At 34.1% G+C, this 14,896-nt stretch overlaps 1 protein-coding gene across 3 annotated transcripts; it reads right to left on the reverse strand.

Moving 5' to 3' along the window:
• Window positions 1-2,380: 2,380 nt before the first annotated feature.
• CEP44 (centrosomal protein 44) lies at window positions 2,381-14,844 on the reverse strand. 3 transcript variants are annotated; one of them, XM_052682329.1, is made up of 11 exons: window positions 14,725-14,844; window positions 13,149-13,289; window positions 12,406-12,553; window positions 11,703-11,849; window positions 10,745-10,852; window positions 9,121-9,285; window positions 8,549-8,758; window positions 5,390-5,459; window positions 3,673-3,800; window positions 3,375-3,412; window positions 2,381-2,582 (listed from the first exon to the last, which is right to left on the reverse strand). In XM_052682329.1, the coding sequence occupies exons 2-11, from the start codon at window positions 13,235-13,237 to the stop codon at window positions 2,525-2,527; spliced, it is 1,161 nt and encodes a 386-aa protein (XP_052538289.1). In that variant the 5' UTR covers window positions 13,238-13,289; window positions 14,725-14,844; the 3' UTR covers window positions 2,381-2,524. The 3 variants fall into 3 exon arrangements, with proteins under 3 accessions (XP_052538289.1, XP_052538288.1, XP_052538287.1); XM_052682328.1 differs by lacking the exon at window positions 2,381-2,582 and adding an exon at window positions 2,590-2,743 and having other exon boundaries at window positions 13,149-13,285; XM_052682327.1 differs by lacking the exon at window positions 2,381-2,582 and adding an exon at window positions 2,590-2,743.
• Window positions 14,845-14,896: the final 52 nt, after the last annotated feature.

Here is a 14,896-nt window from a genome sequence, read left to right on the forward strand (position 1 = left end):
AAAGAAAATGATAATTTTGCAATAAAAAATACAGCATCTGCTAACTTAAATTGCATATGCAAAATTACTGTCTACTACACTTCGAAATGAGTTGTGCAATATCCAAGCAAAGAAATGTCATGTACTTCTTAATAACTGCTTTTCATTGCTTGGAATTCTGAAGACACAGGTGTTTTAATTTCCTTCACCTGCTCTAAAGTCTCACCTGCAACATAGGATTATCTAAGTAAAGATAGAAAGTTTGCTGTTGTTTATCTGTTTGCTTGTTTTAGTTGTGTTTTTTTCCCCCCCATGTCTGAAAGAGGTAAAGCAGCACATGTTTGACCAGAAATCAGTATTGAGCAAAACCTAAGTCTGCTGTATTTAAATTTCTATTTTTATGCATACTAAAATGAGAAATGCATCCTAGGCTTAAATCGCACTGAAATGTAAGGCTAAAATTAAAACAAAAAACAAAACCCACCAAAATACAAGTATTCTTAACAGAAAAAAATAGGAATCTCTCAGATTTGTTCTTAAACTGTAATGAAGATGCAAAACTCTTAACACACGACATTACCAGACTAAAAGCAGTGACAAAATTATTTTTTTATATCTTCAAAAAACAAGTTTCATTAAAAAAAAAAAAAAAAAAAAAAAAAAAGCAGGTGCCAGAAAATATCTTTAGAAAATCAGCTGCACTGCCCTAATTGTAACACACTTAGCTTTACTTTGAATGAAGTGAGACCTTGCTTTGTCCTGGAAACAGGTGAAGCAAAAGGTTGCATCACATCATATAGGCAAAAGCACTACAATAGGAAATAGTTGAACTACCCTGAATTCTCAATTTTGCATTAGTGAATATAGATGATATTAAATTGCAGACTAAAAACACCTCTTCCTAACATCGCATCACTCACACGTGTTAAAGGATTAATACCTGCAACTTGAACCATTTTTATCTTTTTTTTTTTTTAATCAGTATTTCCCCTACTGAGCACAATACCAACATAAACAGATTCATTGCTCTCCAGGTTCCCGCCATGAAGATTAAATATTAATAATTATTTTAACTAAATTGCCCTCCCCCTTCCAAGCCAATGCAAAGAAGCAGCATTAAAAAAGGAGTTGGTAATTCAAAATATTTTATCATTGCTAGTTTAAAGCAATGGTTTTAACTGTATAAAATGCTCTTTATCTCTTCCTACTTTGGTTATTATTTTGTATAAAGATTTCCACAAGATGGTGCTGCAGTCCTATTTTGGAAGTTGTTATCTTATATCTAGAAAAAAGTATATACCTTATTGTAAAACTAATGAAGTAATTTCCAAGATCTATTTTTAAGCAAAAGAACAAGTTCATGCCTTCTTACTCTCTAAGTTCTTTTATTTTCTGGAAACAAATATATTGAAAATGGAAAGTTCTAATGAAAAATTCCAAAAATCCTTGATTAAGTTTATACAGTACGTTTGATCAAGCTATGTACTTGTTTGTATGTAAAATAAATTGAAATTCTGTATGATTACAGAAAAAAAAAATCATTACTGTTAAAACACAAATTACTTTGTACAGCATAACATGGAACAGCTGGGTTTTCTCCTTCATTTGCAAACTGTTATTTAAAAAAAAAAAAAACAAAAAACAAAAAAAAACAAAGCACTGATTTTATGAATCAAATTCCCAAAATCTTTTATGTAAAGTGGGCATTATAGCACAAAGAAATACTGATATGATAGGCCACTAATTTACAAAGGGAAATAAATCTTGTCACACTCAACATATTTTTGTTTGATTATATGTTTATGAAAGTCTTGCATCTTACATTGCTAAAGAGAAATTTTAATGCAGCTTCAAACCATAAAAGTCTTGTGCATCTTCGTATACTGGATGGTCTCCATCTGTGCTGCTAGTCTTAAAACGTGTTGGGTAAGAGTACTAAAACACTCAACACATCTCTTGTAGTCTGTGGACTTACTCACACATTTTAATGTTTAGGATCAAACTGACTCACACTTTGTTTGTGTTAATGGAAGCCATAATGCATTGGTGCTCTCTAGGTGCATACAAAAATTTATATTAAAAAAAGGTATGTATTTAAAAGTGTGCTTTCATTAAAATTTATTCAACAGCACAAATAGCAAGATAGTATGTAATAAAGCCTCTTGGGTACAATATGTAAGTACCAGCTGGAGTGTTTCCAACAGGATGTAAACCATAGTCCTCGAGCCCATGCTTTAAAAAACACACTACTTAGCACACTGCTAACAAATGTCAACACAAAAATGCACTGCTGTGATGACTTTGTTCTACAGAACGAAAGAGGGAGAAGCTATTTCAACAGTTTTACAAAAGTTAAAGTCAGTGAGGTAAATTTAAAAAAAAAAGATCATAAATACACAGATGCATTCAAAGATATTTACTCAAAGAATATAAAAAACAGTGAACATTACAAATTTGATATATTAAAAATTTAATGTTGTACAAACATACATATTACTTTTTATATCCATGCATCTACAGGGAACAGGTCTGAAGAGCCGCTCTTTCAGGCCTTTTCAGAGGTGTTACTTGAGGTTTTCAACAACTCTGAGGTTTCTTCAATGCTGAAAAATAAATTGTTTACAGAGTCACACATACTTATTAAAATACACAAAAAGGCAAATAATTATTTACCTTCAAATGGATCCACAATACTAATATCCAGCAATAAACTAAGTATCTCTCATGCCCCTCTTCCTCTGCAATTGGTTTGCACACAAAATGTCTATCAAATATCAAAAAACCTCAAGTACACACAGAAAGAAGTAACCCACACAAAAGTAGAGAAGATTAAATCACAAAAGAAGGAACAATTTACTCAGGACAGGCATTCATAGAATAGGAATTAAATGCATTGCTGTTTCCTTAGCAATAATCAATTGTAATGTAAGAATTTCTTACAAAAAAAAATTACTTATAATTCTCAGTAATATCATTAAACACACCTTAATGTAATGCTTAGGCTGAAATTGGTTTTTCTTTTTCTTTAATAATAAAACAGCAGAGCTAAAACTTATTAGCTACTTTTCAGGAAGAAAAGTTGCTCATCCTAGGGGGAACTCCTATCAGAAGATAAATAACATTGCTATTCCTTGTCAACTGAATTCTAAACACCCTTTGATCTTTAGCTGATACTATTAAGAATGCTTCTGTTGCTTTTTAGAAATCAAAACAATGACTCATCCCACAAATACAGAACTGTAGGTGGATTTATTATCCAGTGGAGTCATAAGGAAATGCCACACCTGATGCAGAGACCTTTGAGGTTTGGAACACATGTACATTCTCTGTAAGTCTTAGTCCAGTACAATCCTCTCCTGGGAAATGAATTCCTGCTGCCCTTTCCCATTACTTACATTTTACTTATCCTTTCCATTCTTTGTCTTGTTGTCTCCTGCAATTTAAAAGCAACAAGTTTAGTGAACTCTTCAAAGCTCACATTCTTCAGATGGACTTTCAACCTGAAAAATTCATAGAGAATGCAACTTTAAGCACAGTTTACATAGCAAAAGGATTTTTTAAGAGACAGATCTAGAGCAGCTTTGCATAGTTTCCTTGTTTTTCCACCAGTAGCATATACAACTGATATTAATGCTTACTTGTTCTCTTAACATCAGAAAGGAAATCAATGAACCATTTACCAGTTTTAATTACCTTTGAAATCTCTGTCAGATCATGAGAACTGATTATCATGGCTTTGGGAAATGAGACTGTGGATAATGATGAACTGTATCCAGATGACTGACGAGGACACTCCGTCATCTCCTCCTTTTTTTCTGCATCTACAGAGAAAGGCTCATTTTTATGCGATCTTTGTCTTTTTCCTCTTTCATTACAAGGACAGCTATCAAATAGCTTGATTTACCATATGTAAAAACAAAAGACAATGCATTGTTTAGAAAGGAAAAAAAAACAAACAAACTACTTGTGAAGTTCCAAAATAGTTTTCTCATTCCTTAAGACAAGAAAAAATGAAGTATATTAGGTATTACACAAACAAGACAAATCCAAAAAAGATCATTTATATCTTTTACAATTTTTTCAAGGAAAAGAAATAGTTTAGTACATAAAAAAAGTGTTGTGACCTTATTTTAAATAATATAAGCATCTTCAGATTACGCCTTTGGAACATGTTCAGCTAAGCTATTTTGTAATTCAAATACATTATTTCTAATCGGTTTAAATTTAAAGTGTTCCTCCAGAACAGCAGTGATTCTTGAAGAGTGATACAACAAAAAATGCAAAAAAAACCCCACAAAATGCCAACATTTTCAGTACTGTATAGCCTTAAACATACAATTAAACCTGGCTGCATAATCATTAAGTTTACAGTGACTTGGATCACACAAACCAGAATAATGAAGTCAAAAGAATTCTAGAAGAAAGAAAACACAAAAATTCTCTATATAAGACCATCATCCTATCTCCTGAGTATGAAGTCCTCAAATGTCAGTAAAGTATCATTGAACATACAAAGGAAAGTAAACATGGCAAGCTTTTTAAGGTCTGTATAAAGATCCAATTTCTAAGACTTTAAAATAAAAATAAACCTTTGACTTAATCAAGAAATGGCCTTCCTAACTGATGTGGAATCTGGATTACTCAGATAAAAAGAAGTAGATTCTTCACTTCCTGTCTAATTCCTATGCAACACCACAACACTGGATCAAAAGGTCTAATAAATGAGAATGTCCTCCTTACTAATAGCGGTAGGAATAATAGCTGCTGTCATCCAGGCAAGTCATATTAATAAGTGATGAAACATAAGGGATAAGCAGCTACCATTGAGGGGAAAAAAAGTTACTAAGGCAGCTGGGAAATTTTTTCTTTCCCACTTAAGGCTGTTTCATTTATGCCTGGTATATTACCAAACTTCATCTGGAAACTGAAGAAAGATTTTGTTGTGCTCTTCAAAATAAGAAAGCTGAACAAAAAGGCTAGCTGCTGTTTCAAGAGGGAAAAACTACAGAGAATGTTCAGCACAAATTATGAACTTCTTTTTGCCTCAATTTTCCCTAAGTCCCATTATAAAAGCAAGCAATGTAACTGTGCCAGTATTTTATATACAGTAAACTGTGGCAGCAAACGTATGTTGTGCACCTTAAGTTAGCATCTGAGACTTTTGGTCAAGTGTCATTTGTAAATTAATTATCACGCTATGCATATCCATTTAAGCTTAAAAAAAATATTTCTGTAATTTATTTAGTGTCTGTATTTACTAATATGAAATTGCTATTAGGTTCATTTCTTATCTAAAGCACGTATTTAAATTAGAACTGCGATAGATTGTCCACTTAAGAAGACTGTTTTAATCAAGTCAGCAAGAAGCACTTAGCATATGACTTTAATTAAAGAAGTCATTAACACTCACCAGGAGAGACTGGAATTATACTGGAAGTATCATCTTGACTTACACTGTTGAACTCTGCAGATAAGTCTCTCTGAAATACAAGTTTACTGCATTTTAGTCAAATATAAAAAACATCTTCTGACTGAACAAATGAATACTTAAGTACTAAACATGAGTACTTGTTCTACAACAATCCAGTTATATCAGCACTGCACACGTGTTTTCACAGGACTATCCATTCCTTGGAGGCTTTATTAATATTGTGGGTCAAAAGCAGGTCCAAATACAGTTTCTGTAACTTTGGTATGAGCAGAATGAACAGCCATAATATTCTTGACCTGTGCTGACAATTACATCTTGTTTTGGGCTGCAATTAACATTAATAAAGTGTACCTTCCAAACTCAGATATTATTCAGAAACGTAGCATTTTAGTCTTAAGAATTAGCCTACAGATGAACTGAAATTAATTCCACTTAAATGCTTAGAGGTCAAGCCTAGCTAAGGCTAGTTTTCCAGACTCCTAAATGAGAGGGATGTTTCTAGAAAAGTTCTCAGTTCCATTCAACCTAGCTTCAAAAAGGCTGTTCATAAACAAGAAAACAAAACTGATGTTCCACTAAGAAATGTATGCAATTTCCTGACCTCAAAGTCTTTAAAAAAAAAAAAAAAAAAAAAAAAAAAGCCTTAAAAGCCTTGAGCAATATCCAGCCTTTATTAACCAACAAACTGTTATTATGTTTGAAATCTTACCCTTCAGTAAAGTACAGTAATTCATATACTGGAATATGTAACTGTATCACTTAAGAGGGGATTATACCCAAGTAAGTAGATAAGGGAGAAATAGTAGGTGCTGTGAGTGAAAAAGCTAAGAAAGACTGCATTTATGAGTGTTTCTCTAAGACAAAGGAGGGGGGGGGAAGATAACTGCACTGAGTGCTATTGCCCAACTTGTCTCATTGAGAGGGATTTGGTAGTCTTGGTAGTCTCTCAGATTTTCCTTGAGCTAAACGCACTGCTGCTACTTTGTGGCAGCACTGCAAACCAGTTCTCCTGCTATGCTGACTAGACGCCAGACATTCCCTGAAAAATCCTGAAGAAAGGAGTAACTCTAAGTTGCTTCTGTATGTATGAAGAGCAACTTGGATGGAAAAAAAAAAAAAAAAAAATACAATGCAGCAGCAATTCTCTGGCCCAAACAATTATTTCCTTGCAGTTTTCAGAAGTCTATTGCAAAAAAAAGAAAAAAAAATTAAAAAAAAAAAAAAAAAATTAAAATATATACTTTTAGAGACTCTTTTTAAAACCCAGCTTCTTTTGCTTTGAAAGATGTGCTAACAATGCCAGGCACAAATTAAATTCAAACTTCTTTCTGCGACAACTACTAACAGTAACAGGTACTGCAGAAATAAACTCATTTCCAGTAAATTTTTGAATGACACCAGTGTCAAGTATATTCACAGTGAATATTCACTATTCCAGACCTCTGAACTACTTCAATAAATGTTACCAAAGTAATAATAAACCAAACATAGATGGATTTTTTCAAAAAAAGGCTTCATTTTAATTACAAGCCATTCTGCACCACACATGTAGTAATCACCTCTTGACAATACATTTGAAAAAGACTCAAATCTGTTTGGCAGTGTAGCTGAAGGGCCCTTAAAACTGACCAGAGGAGAAAAAACATAATATTGGCTGACTCACTTGAACATACGTCTGCTGATAATTAAATTACAACACTTATGCACAAGGAATTGATTTCAAATGGTAAATCCTTTAAGCCATTCCTGACCTGAGACTATTAATGATTGACATAAATCTTTTTTTTTTTTTTTTTTATTTTTGAAGGATGTAGCTCAAAGAATCCCATGGTCAGTCTGAAAATTTGCCCATTTCTAAGCTCAGCATAACTAGCAAACTTTCAAGAAAAGCAATTTTAAAAAACTATTCTATATGAGTACTAGTGATATCTTCAAATTTTCAGGGCCAGAAAAACGTTCTAAGCTCCAGGTTATGACACAATTCAACATTCTTACAACTACAGGGAAGAAAAAACAAAAACCCCACACCTTTCAATAGGTTTTTCAACTTCTGAAAGAATCTGACAGCATTCTTTGGATACATGTGCAAACACATTTTGAAATTAAGCATATGATCACAAAACTGATGTTATGATTTACTCTATCTTAGAATACAAACGTGCAGTCATATATGAAATAAAACAGCATTTACTTAGTAAAGATTTTTGAACAGCATGAAAATAAATACTTGATAAGCTTTTAATTATTGATAAATAATTGATAATACTTGAAATACAGCCACATCACAATTGTAATACCTTCATACTTTTAAAAATACAATGAATACCACAGGCAAGGCAGGAAAGAGAAAGCAAAAATGAGAAGAGCCATCAATTAGACTAGATATTTAAAAGATAATCATAAAGTAAGTGCAGGATTAAAGTAAGAATCAACTTCTCCATTAATCCTCTATTTTCCACTGTAAATGCCACATATATAACTACTGAAAGATTAAGAATTCATTATATCTCACAAAGGGAACAAAAGCATCTGATTAAAGATCAGTCTGGACAACTAAAAAGGAAGTTTGGCTGTATCAGTGGCAAAAGTACCACACTCCAGACTACTGAAACAACATTCGCAGCCCAGAATGAGAAATCCAAAATTGCATGGGCAAAGGAGCCTTAAATGTACCCCCATCACAAGGAAATTCTCCACTTCACATATGGTAAGCTTTCAAAGACAGTACAATTTTAAGTCTGTGGAAGTTATCTCAATGAGCTCACTGTCATATAAAATCACACAGTCATTACTTTTGAAAATATACTGAGCTACACCTGCTGGAAAGTTTCCAAAGGAGAAGTTTGCTACAGAATATCAGGAAGCAACAGAACGTAGCAATTACGTTGAAAAAAAAAATCCTCAAACAACACTGGCATTTGGACTCTTCCATTAAGAATAGTGAAAGACATACATCAAGACGTAGGAAAAACAGAAGCAAGCTGAGTGCACTGTGTTTGGCAACAGTCCTGTCACCTAGTAATAACTGGGAAACACTAAAAAAATTGTTCTAAACAAAAACAACACTAAACTGTAACACTACAAATATTATTCTGATATCTGCTTTTACTATAGCAATAAAATTGATGTGTGTGATACCTTTTTGGACTGCAGCAACAGTTCTGTTTCAAGAAGCAAAACTCTGCTCAACAAATTATTCCAGTCCTTCTCATCTATAATCACCTTCCCTTTCAGTTTCTCTTCCAAAACACGTAATTTATCTTCCATCCAGTCCAGCTTATGAAGCTTTTCCTGGCAATCAGCAAGTTGACTCCTTAGGAACTCCATCTGAGAATTGTCCTCTATTACCTGAAAACATGGATAAAAACACATTTTCTAATTATGGCATAGATGTAATTCATCCTTTGATCAACAAAATTAAATGCAGTTTTCCTCAATTTAAGTAAGCACATTATGCTACATTAGAGAATTATATTTCAGAATTACTATAAACTAATTATTCATTGAACCAAGCTTTTACAGAAACTGTTAGTAGACCTGGCACCTGAAAGGTCAACACAATTTGACATTTTAAACCACTGAATATATATATCTACTAGTTACATTTAAAGAGAATCCAACTATTATTTTAAAATCTCTTCCCTTAAGAAAGGTCCTCTGGAAGAAAAAAAAAAGTTAGGAATGCACGTGGAAAACTTAAATATTCTTACTTGTTCTTCCACAACATCATCATCTAAGTACAACTCTTCTTCATTACCTCCCTCTTCTGGAAGAGATGGTGGATTGAGGGGTGTTGGATTAATAGGTGCAAGAGGAAGGTCATCCCTAACTTCATTTCCTGAGTGCCGTTCTACAAGAGGCGCCTTTTGAGCATGCTTAAAAATAAAAACAAATAAATAAAAACCCGTGATGTTTCTCAGTACAAGAATATTCACATGCATCAGGCAGATAACTGACACAAAATATCTATCATTCTAGCATTTAACTGTTAAACTAAAATAAAAAAGTTTTACCACAATAGGCTGCAAAACACAGAAACCCACAAAAAGCAGTTTAATTAAAAAAGTAAGCCATATAGACATGGAAGAACTGTAAAACAAATATGCACACAAATTACTATGTTTACTGAGTATACTGGTTCCCATCTATACACAGTGCTGACACCATCAATGGCCTTTCCTGCTATTAAAACAAACAAACAAACAAGAACATTGTATAGGGTTGTGAAATTTGAAATTGTGGACTAGAACTCTCTAGTTTCCTATGTGGTAACATACACATGGATCAATCCAACAACGAAGTTACCACTCAACCTTTCAGAAAAAGAATGAGCTTAATGGGGAAATTTGGAAATCTCTTTTCCTTCACTACTTCTGAAGTACTGCATGTTATCAACGTTTCCCCCTTCTTTGAATATTTCCCTCAGAGAGAACAAAAGACAATTTATGCCCTTCTTTGCAGATGGAGCAAGTCTTATCATCGCTACATCTCACAAAGCAAAATATGTTATCTAATGATTAAGAACCCACAATTAGTAATTTTCTGTAGTAGTAACCTGCAAGCGTTAAGACATCACGTGTTTTAAAGTGACACTGAAATTCTTCTCTTCAAGGGAATTCTTAATACACTCACATACATTCCCATTAATTCCACTAATCTGGCAGTTCATGGTTGATGAACAGTGATTTCAAGTGCTTTCTTTGTGAAGTTTTCCTCACTGCTACGGGCAGTATTTTCATTCTAAATAGAAATCATGAACCTTTATTGAGCTCAGTCCTAAAGAGAGCTATGCAGGATTTTACTTTAACCAGGAAAAATGGGGAATACTGTTTCCTCCACAGCACAAGATAAACATAATGTATCAGCTCAAATATTAGGCTCAGAAACTGAAGCCAAAAGGAATGATACATTAAGAAATCTTTGCTTCCAGATTTTTGCTTCCAGGCTTTGCGAACAGATTCCAGCAAAAAACCAAGAAGTATTTTAAATGTAGCTTTCAAAACAGCATAATGTCAGGTCAGATACAATTCAGTCTCAAAAAATATAATATTTTTCCAATTATACCTTCATTTTGATTACTGCTCCTCATTTTTCTTTTGTATAATTCAACAGATAACAGTACTAGATCATTACCACCAGGACTCAATCAACTACTCAGTAAAAAAGAAGTAATAGTTTCTGTAGTAGCCATTATTTCCATCAACTGCATTTTGAAAAACATATCAAGCATGATCAAATGTTAAAACCTACACAAAAGCACATATTCCAGGAAGAGCCTGATTTGCTACAAGTGAGACTACCTTCTAGACACACAACATAAAAACTATTTCATACCTGTTTGGAATTCAGAGTGCTGCCACTGAGATCAACAAGAACATCACCACAATTTGACCATATTTCACGTTTTGAAGGTCTGAATTTCTTTCTTGCTTGGGATTTAACCTTCAGAATAACGAGGAGGAAAAAAAAACCTCATTCTAATACATTTTTCTGGGAGGGAAAGGAAGACACTACGTCTAAACACTGTTGGCAAGCAAGAAAATTGCATAACACACACACAAAGGCATTTAGATCTCTGAAATGCAGTATGTATGTATAAATATGTATTTAAATTATATCCCAAATTAACAGAGAAAACAGATCTCAAAGTGAATACCACACACATATTCTTAACACCTACACAATGTTGTATGAAAATTGATCACAAATACTGAACTTGCAAGGTTGAATGTCAGAGGATGAAAGTATGTCACTTTCAGATGTGCAATTAGAAATAAAGCAAAGAGAAGTTCTCAAGATTTTTTAGACTCAACTGAAATATAATATGAAGACAATCTTTTATTAAAGTACCATCAAATGTGATTAATAAAAATAATCAGACTTAAAATGTATACTAACAAAACACAAATACAACTTTGTATTATTTATCATATTTAAATTGAATGTTACCAGAACTTTAATATTGCAGAGGATTTTGTTTTTATATCTACCTGTAATGTCTGAGTTACATAAACACTCACTGCGTTAAGAACCAGAAAAGTCCAATTACCCATAAAGATAGCAAGTATTTAACTGATCTTTGTCCCAGTAATTTTATTTTGTTTATATGACAGCACACTGGCAGCTCATGTCACATATATACTCAACAACATTCAAGAATCTCCGAAAGAAAATTTATACTAATTTTCCCCCTATTTTGACAAAAATAATCTGATCTTCACCTTCTACCTCAAGGACCAAAACTACATCAAAAATAGCATCCCTCACAATGAAGTTACTATTCGATCAGTACCTTATTCAGGTTACTTAATTCCTTATGTTTTTTCACCACGCAGTTGATAATGTCACAAACAATCTGCATTTTTCTTTCTGCAAAACCAAACTGAAGAAACTGTTCTTTTGTTAGGATTGGTTTATAGTGAAATTGATCTCGGAGAAGCTGGAAAAAAAAAAAAGTTTGCTTTGAAAATCATTTTTAAAAACCTATTGTAGAAATAACACACTCAGGTTCTTATTCTTCTACAGTCTTTCTTTTATTCTGCACTTATTCAGCTCAAAGCACTTGATTTGATTCTAATTTATAAACTGTTAAACATAAAATTATTTTAAAATATCATGCCAAATTAATTTATTAGTTGTTTTTCCATCATAATTATTGAAAGTTACTTTGACTTTTTTCTTCTGCTGGTTATGATTTCTCTGTGTCTACTTCTGACTGCATAACTCGTTCAACAAATATTTCAGCACTCCTCACTCCTAATACGTAATGCAAATACATTACTGACTCTGTGACTGTTCTAAAAATTGAAATTCCTTTAGATTTTCCTGAAAATGAGGAAGCCAAATACTTTGCACATCCTTAGTTACTACTGATGCTAAATGTTAATCAAATTGCAGTTCTTATTCACAGCCAAAAATGTTCACTCTCATTAGGTATTTTTATGAGGTCATACACAAAATTGTGCCTCTTTTTTAAAGAACATGAAGACAGATACCTTATAAATAGCTTCAATAAAGCGCAAGTCACTCTTTGCTGTAAGTTCCACATCACATTTCACCAGAAGTTCTGCTACGTAAGTTGAGAACGATGTAAAGGAATAGCTAATTATGGGTAAAAATGCAGCTGGATCACCCTTCACTAACCTATTGAGAAACAAGAGTACTTAACATAGCAAAAGGGAATAAAAGACTTTGCACAATTGCAAACATTTAGCTTGAAATGTTAATATAGCATACGTGTTACACTCAAATTACATATACTCAATATAGCAAGCATGTTACACCTGAATTATATTGTTACCCCTTCATTTCCAAGTTTTTTCTCTGGTTCCCTTGATTGCAAGCACCTTTCCATGCATATCTCATTCAGCAGTCTTTACTGTCATCTGTAAAATGCCTGAAACAATGCTTTTTGTGACCTCCCCACATGATCCCAACACGGTCAGGTCTGAAGCCCAAAAGCTCACTGTTAAACATCTTGTTCTACCATCTTTACAAGATGAAAATTCCTGAAGAAAGCATTGTCAGCACTCACAAAAAGAAACAAAGAGAGATTAAAGAAGGGGGGGGAAAAAAACTGCTTAAACTAGCAAAACTGCATTATTTCACTTTCCATTCCATGTGTATCAAATCCCAACTTCACACAGTCATACCCTCTCTGCTTACTCATCACTGGATGCAAAGCCAGTATCTTGCTGTCATCCTGTATTAGCATAAATTTATTAACACTTTTTCTTACACTGTATAATCCACATCTCTTGGATAATTTAACATGCGAAGTCCTTGCTCTATTTTTCTTAAACTTCCTTTTAGGTCTCCTGTTGTCATTCTTCCAAACACTGCTCTTTCAGATTACGAGGTAATTATATTATAATACTGTCTGTTAAAAAAAAAGAAAAAAAAAAAAGCACATTAAAATTACTATATATATCATTATCACTGAAATTTCTCTTTTCTAGAGGTGACTATTTCTGATGTTACAAAACAGCAAAGAGTTAGGGCTCAATACTAATTAATACCAGTTATTTCCCTCTTACCATCCATATCAGGACTTAGTAGAAATGCCTAATCCCATCAACTATCAAAGATCTTTAAAGATAGGGATGTGAATGCAAATAAAGAATTTAGGGCTGCTAAACCAAACAGAAAGGATTGAATAAGCTTGTTTGATATTTCAAAGAAGACGATGGTTCTCCATTAAACAATCCACTAAATCCAGTTGAAATTGTTCAAGCAGAACTGGTGCAATAAACTAGGCAGCCTATGTACTTTAAGGTAGGTCTAAGTTTATTGGCACTATAGCCAAAAGGTCCAGTTTTAACCTCTGCATCGTAACACACAAGTCAAAAATCTGCTTTTTAATTGATCATTCACAGGAGACTCATTTAGTGACATAATGTAAACTACAAAATGATGCCCCTTTCTTTGCAGAGCTGTCCTGCAAGAAAGAAAAAAAGAAGAAAAGGCAACGGAAAAAAAAACAAAAAAAAAACAACAATAATGCATTTTATCATCAACATCCAAATCAGCTTTGTCAGAGGCATAAAGAAGCACAGGAAGCTTTTACTTTTAGTGTTATTTTCTGGTCAAATTGATTAATAAATTCCCAAGTGGAGGAGAAGACTAAGTTAAAAAAAAAAAAAAAAAAGTCATTGGAGAACTAAGTAGAAAGAAAAGCATAAAGCTGATACTCCTTCAAAAATACATCATATTCACAGACACTCTATGAGCACTGTTTAGTATACCTTGCAAGCACGTGTTTGTAAGCAAATGATGTCAGGTCTTCTCCAACACAGAACTTTAAAAGCCCCCAAATTACAATTCACAACAAACAGCCTACATCCTAACTAGACTCTGAGAAAGTCTATTAGCAAACTGCCCAGCTCAGCAACTTTGAAACACTTGAGAGAATGGGTGAAAAAAAAAAACAAACAAACAAGAGCACCAACAAAAACGTGCTAGACACAATATTCAGAGTTATGGAAATGATGTTTCTTCAGGGCATTTCTCACATCCTTGAGATCTGCTTCTGATCAACTGCCACAATTGTAAACTGTAGATTTTGCTGTGTTAAGGCCTGGCTGGAGGTTTGGGCCCAGAGAGTGTTGGTGAATGGGATTAAATCCAGCTGGCATTCAGTCTGGAGTGGCGTTCCCCAGGGACTGTATCGGGGCCTGTCCCATCTCATACCCTTATCGGTGACTGGGATGAGGGCACTGAGTGCACCCTCAGTAAGTTTGCAGATGACACCAAGTTGGCCAGAAGCGTCCACCTGCTCTGGGCTAGGAAAGCCCTACAGAGGGGCCGGCACTCACCCCCCACGCTTTCCGCGGCCGGAGCCGCTCGTCTGCTCCAGACACCCGAATCTGCCGCCGCGCGGCACAACGGCCGCTTCCGCTTCCACCGCGTCCCTCCCCGGTGACGCCACTTCCAGCAACAACAGCGAACGTCAAACCCGCCTGGCAGGAGGTGCGGCGGCGGCGACTC

The sequence above is a fragment of the Tympanuchus pallidicinctus genome, unplaced genomic scaffold, assembly GCF_026119805.1.
Source record: "Tympanuchus pallidicinctus isolate F22 unplaced genomic scaffold, pur_lepc_1.0 scaffold2, whole genome shotgun sequence".
In the NCBI taxonomy this organism is placed as follows: Eukaryota; Metazoa; Chordata; class Aves; order Galliformes; family Phasianidae; genus Tympanuchus; species Tympanuchus pallidicinctus.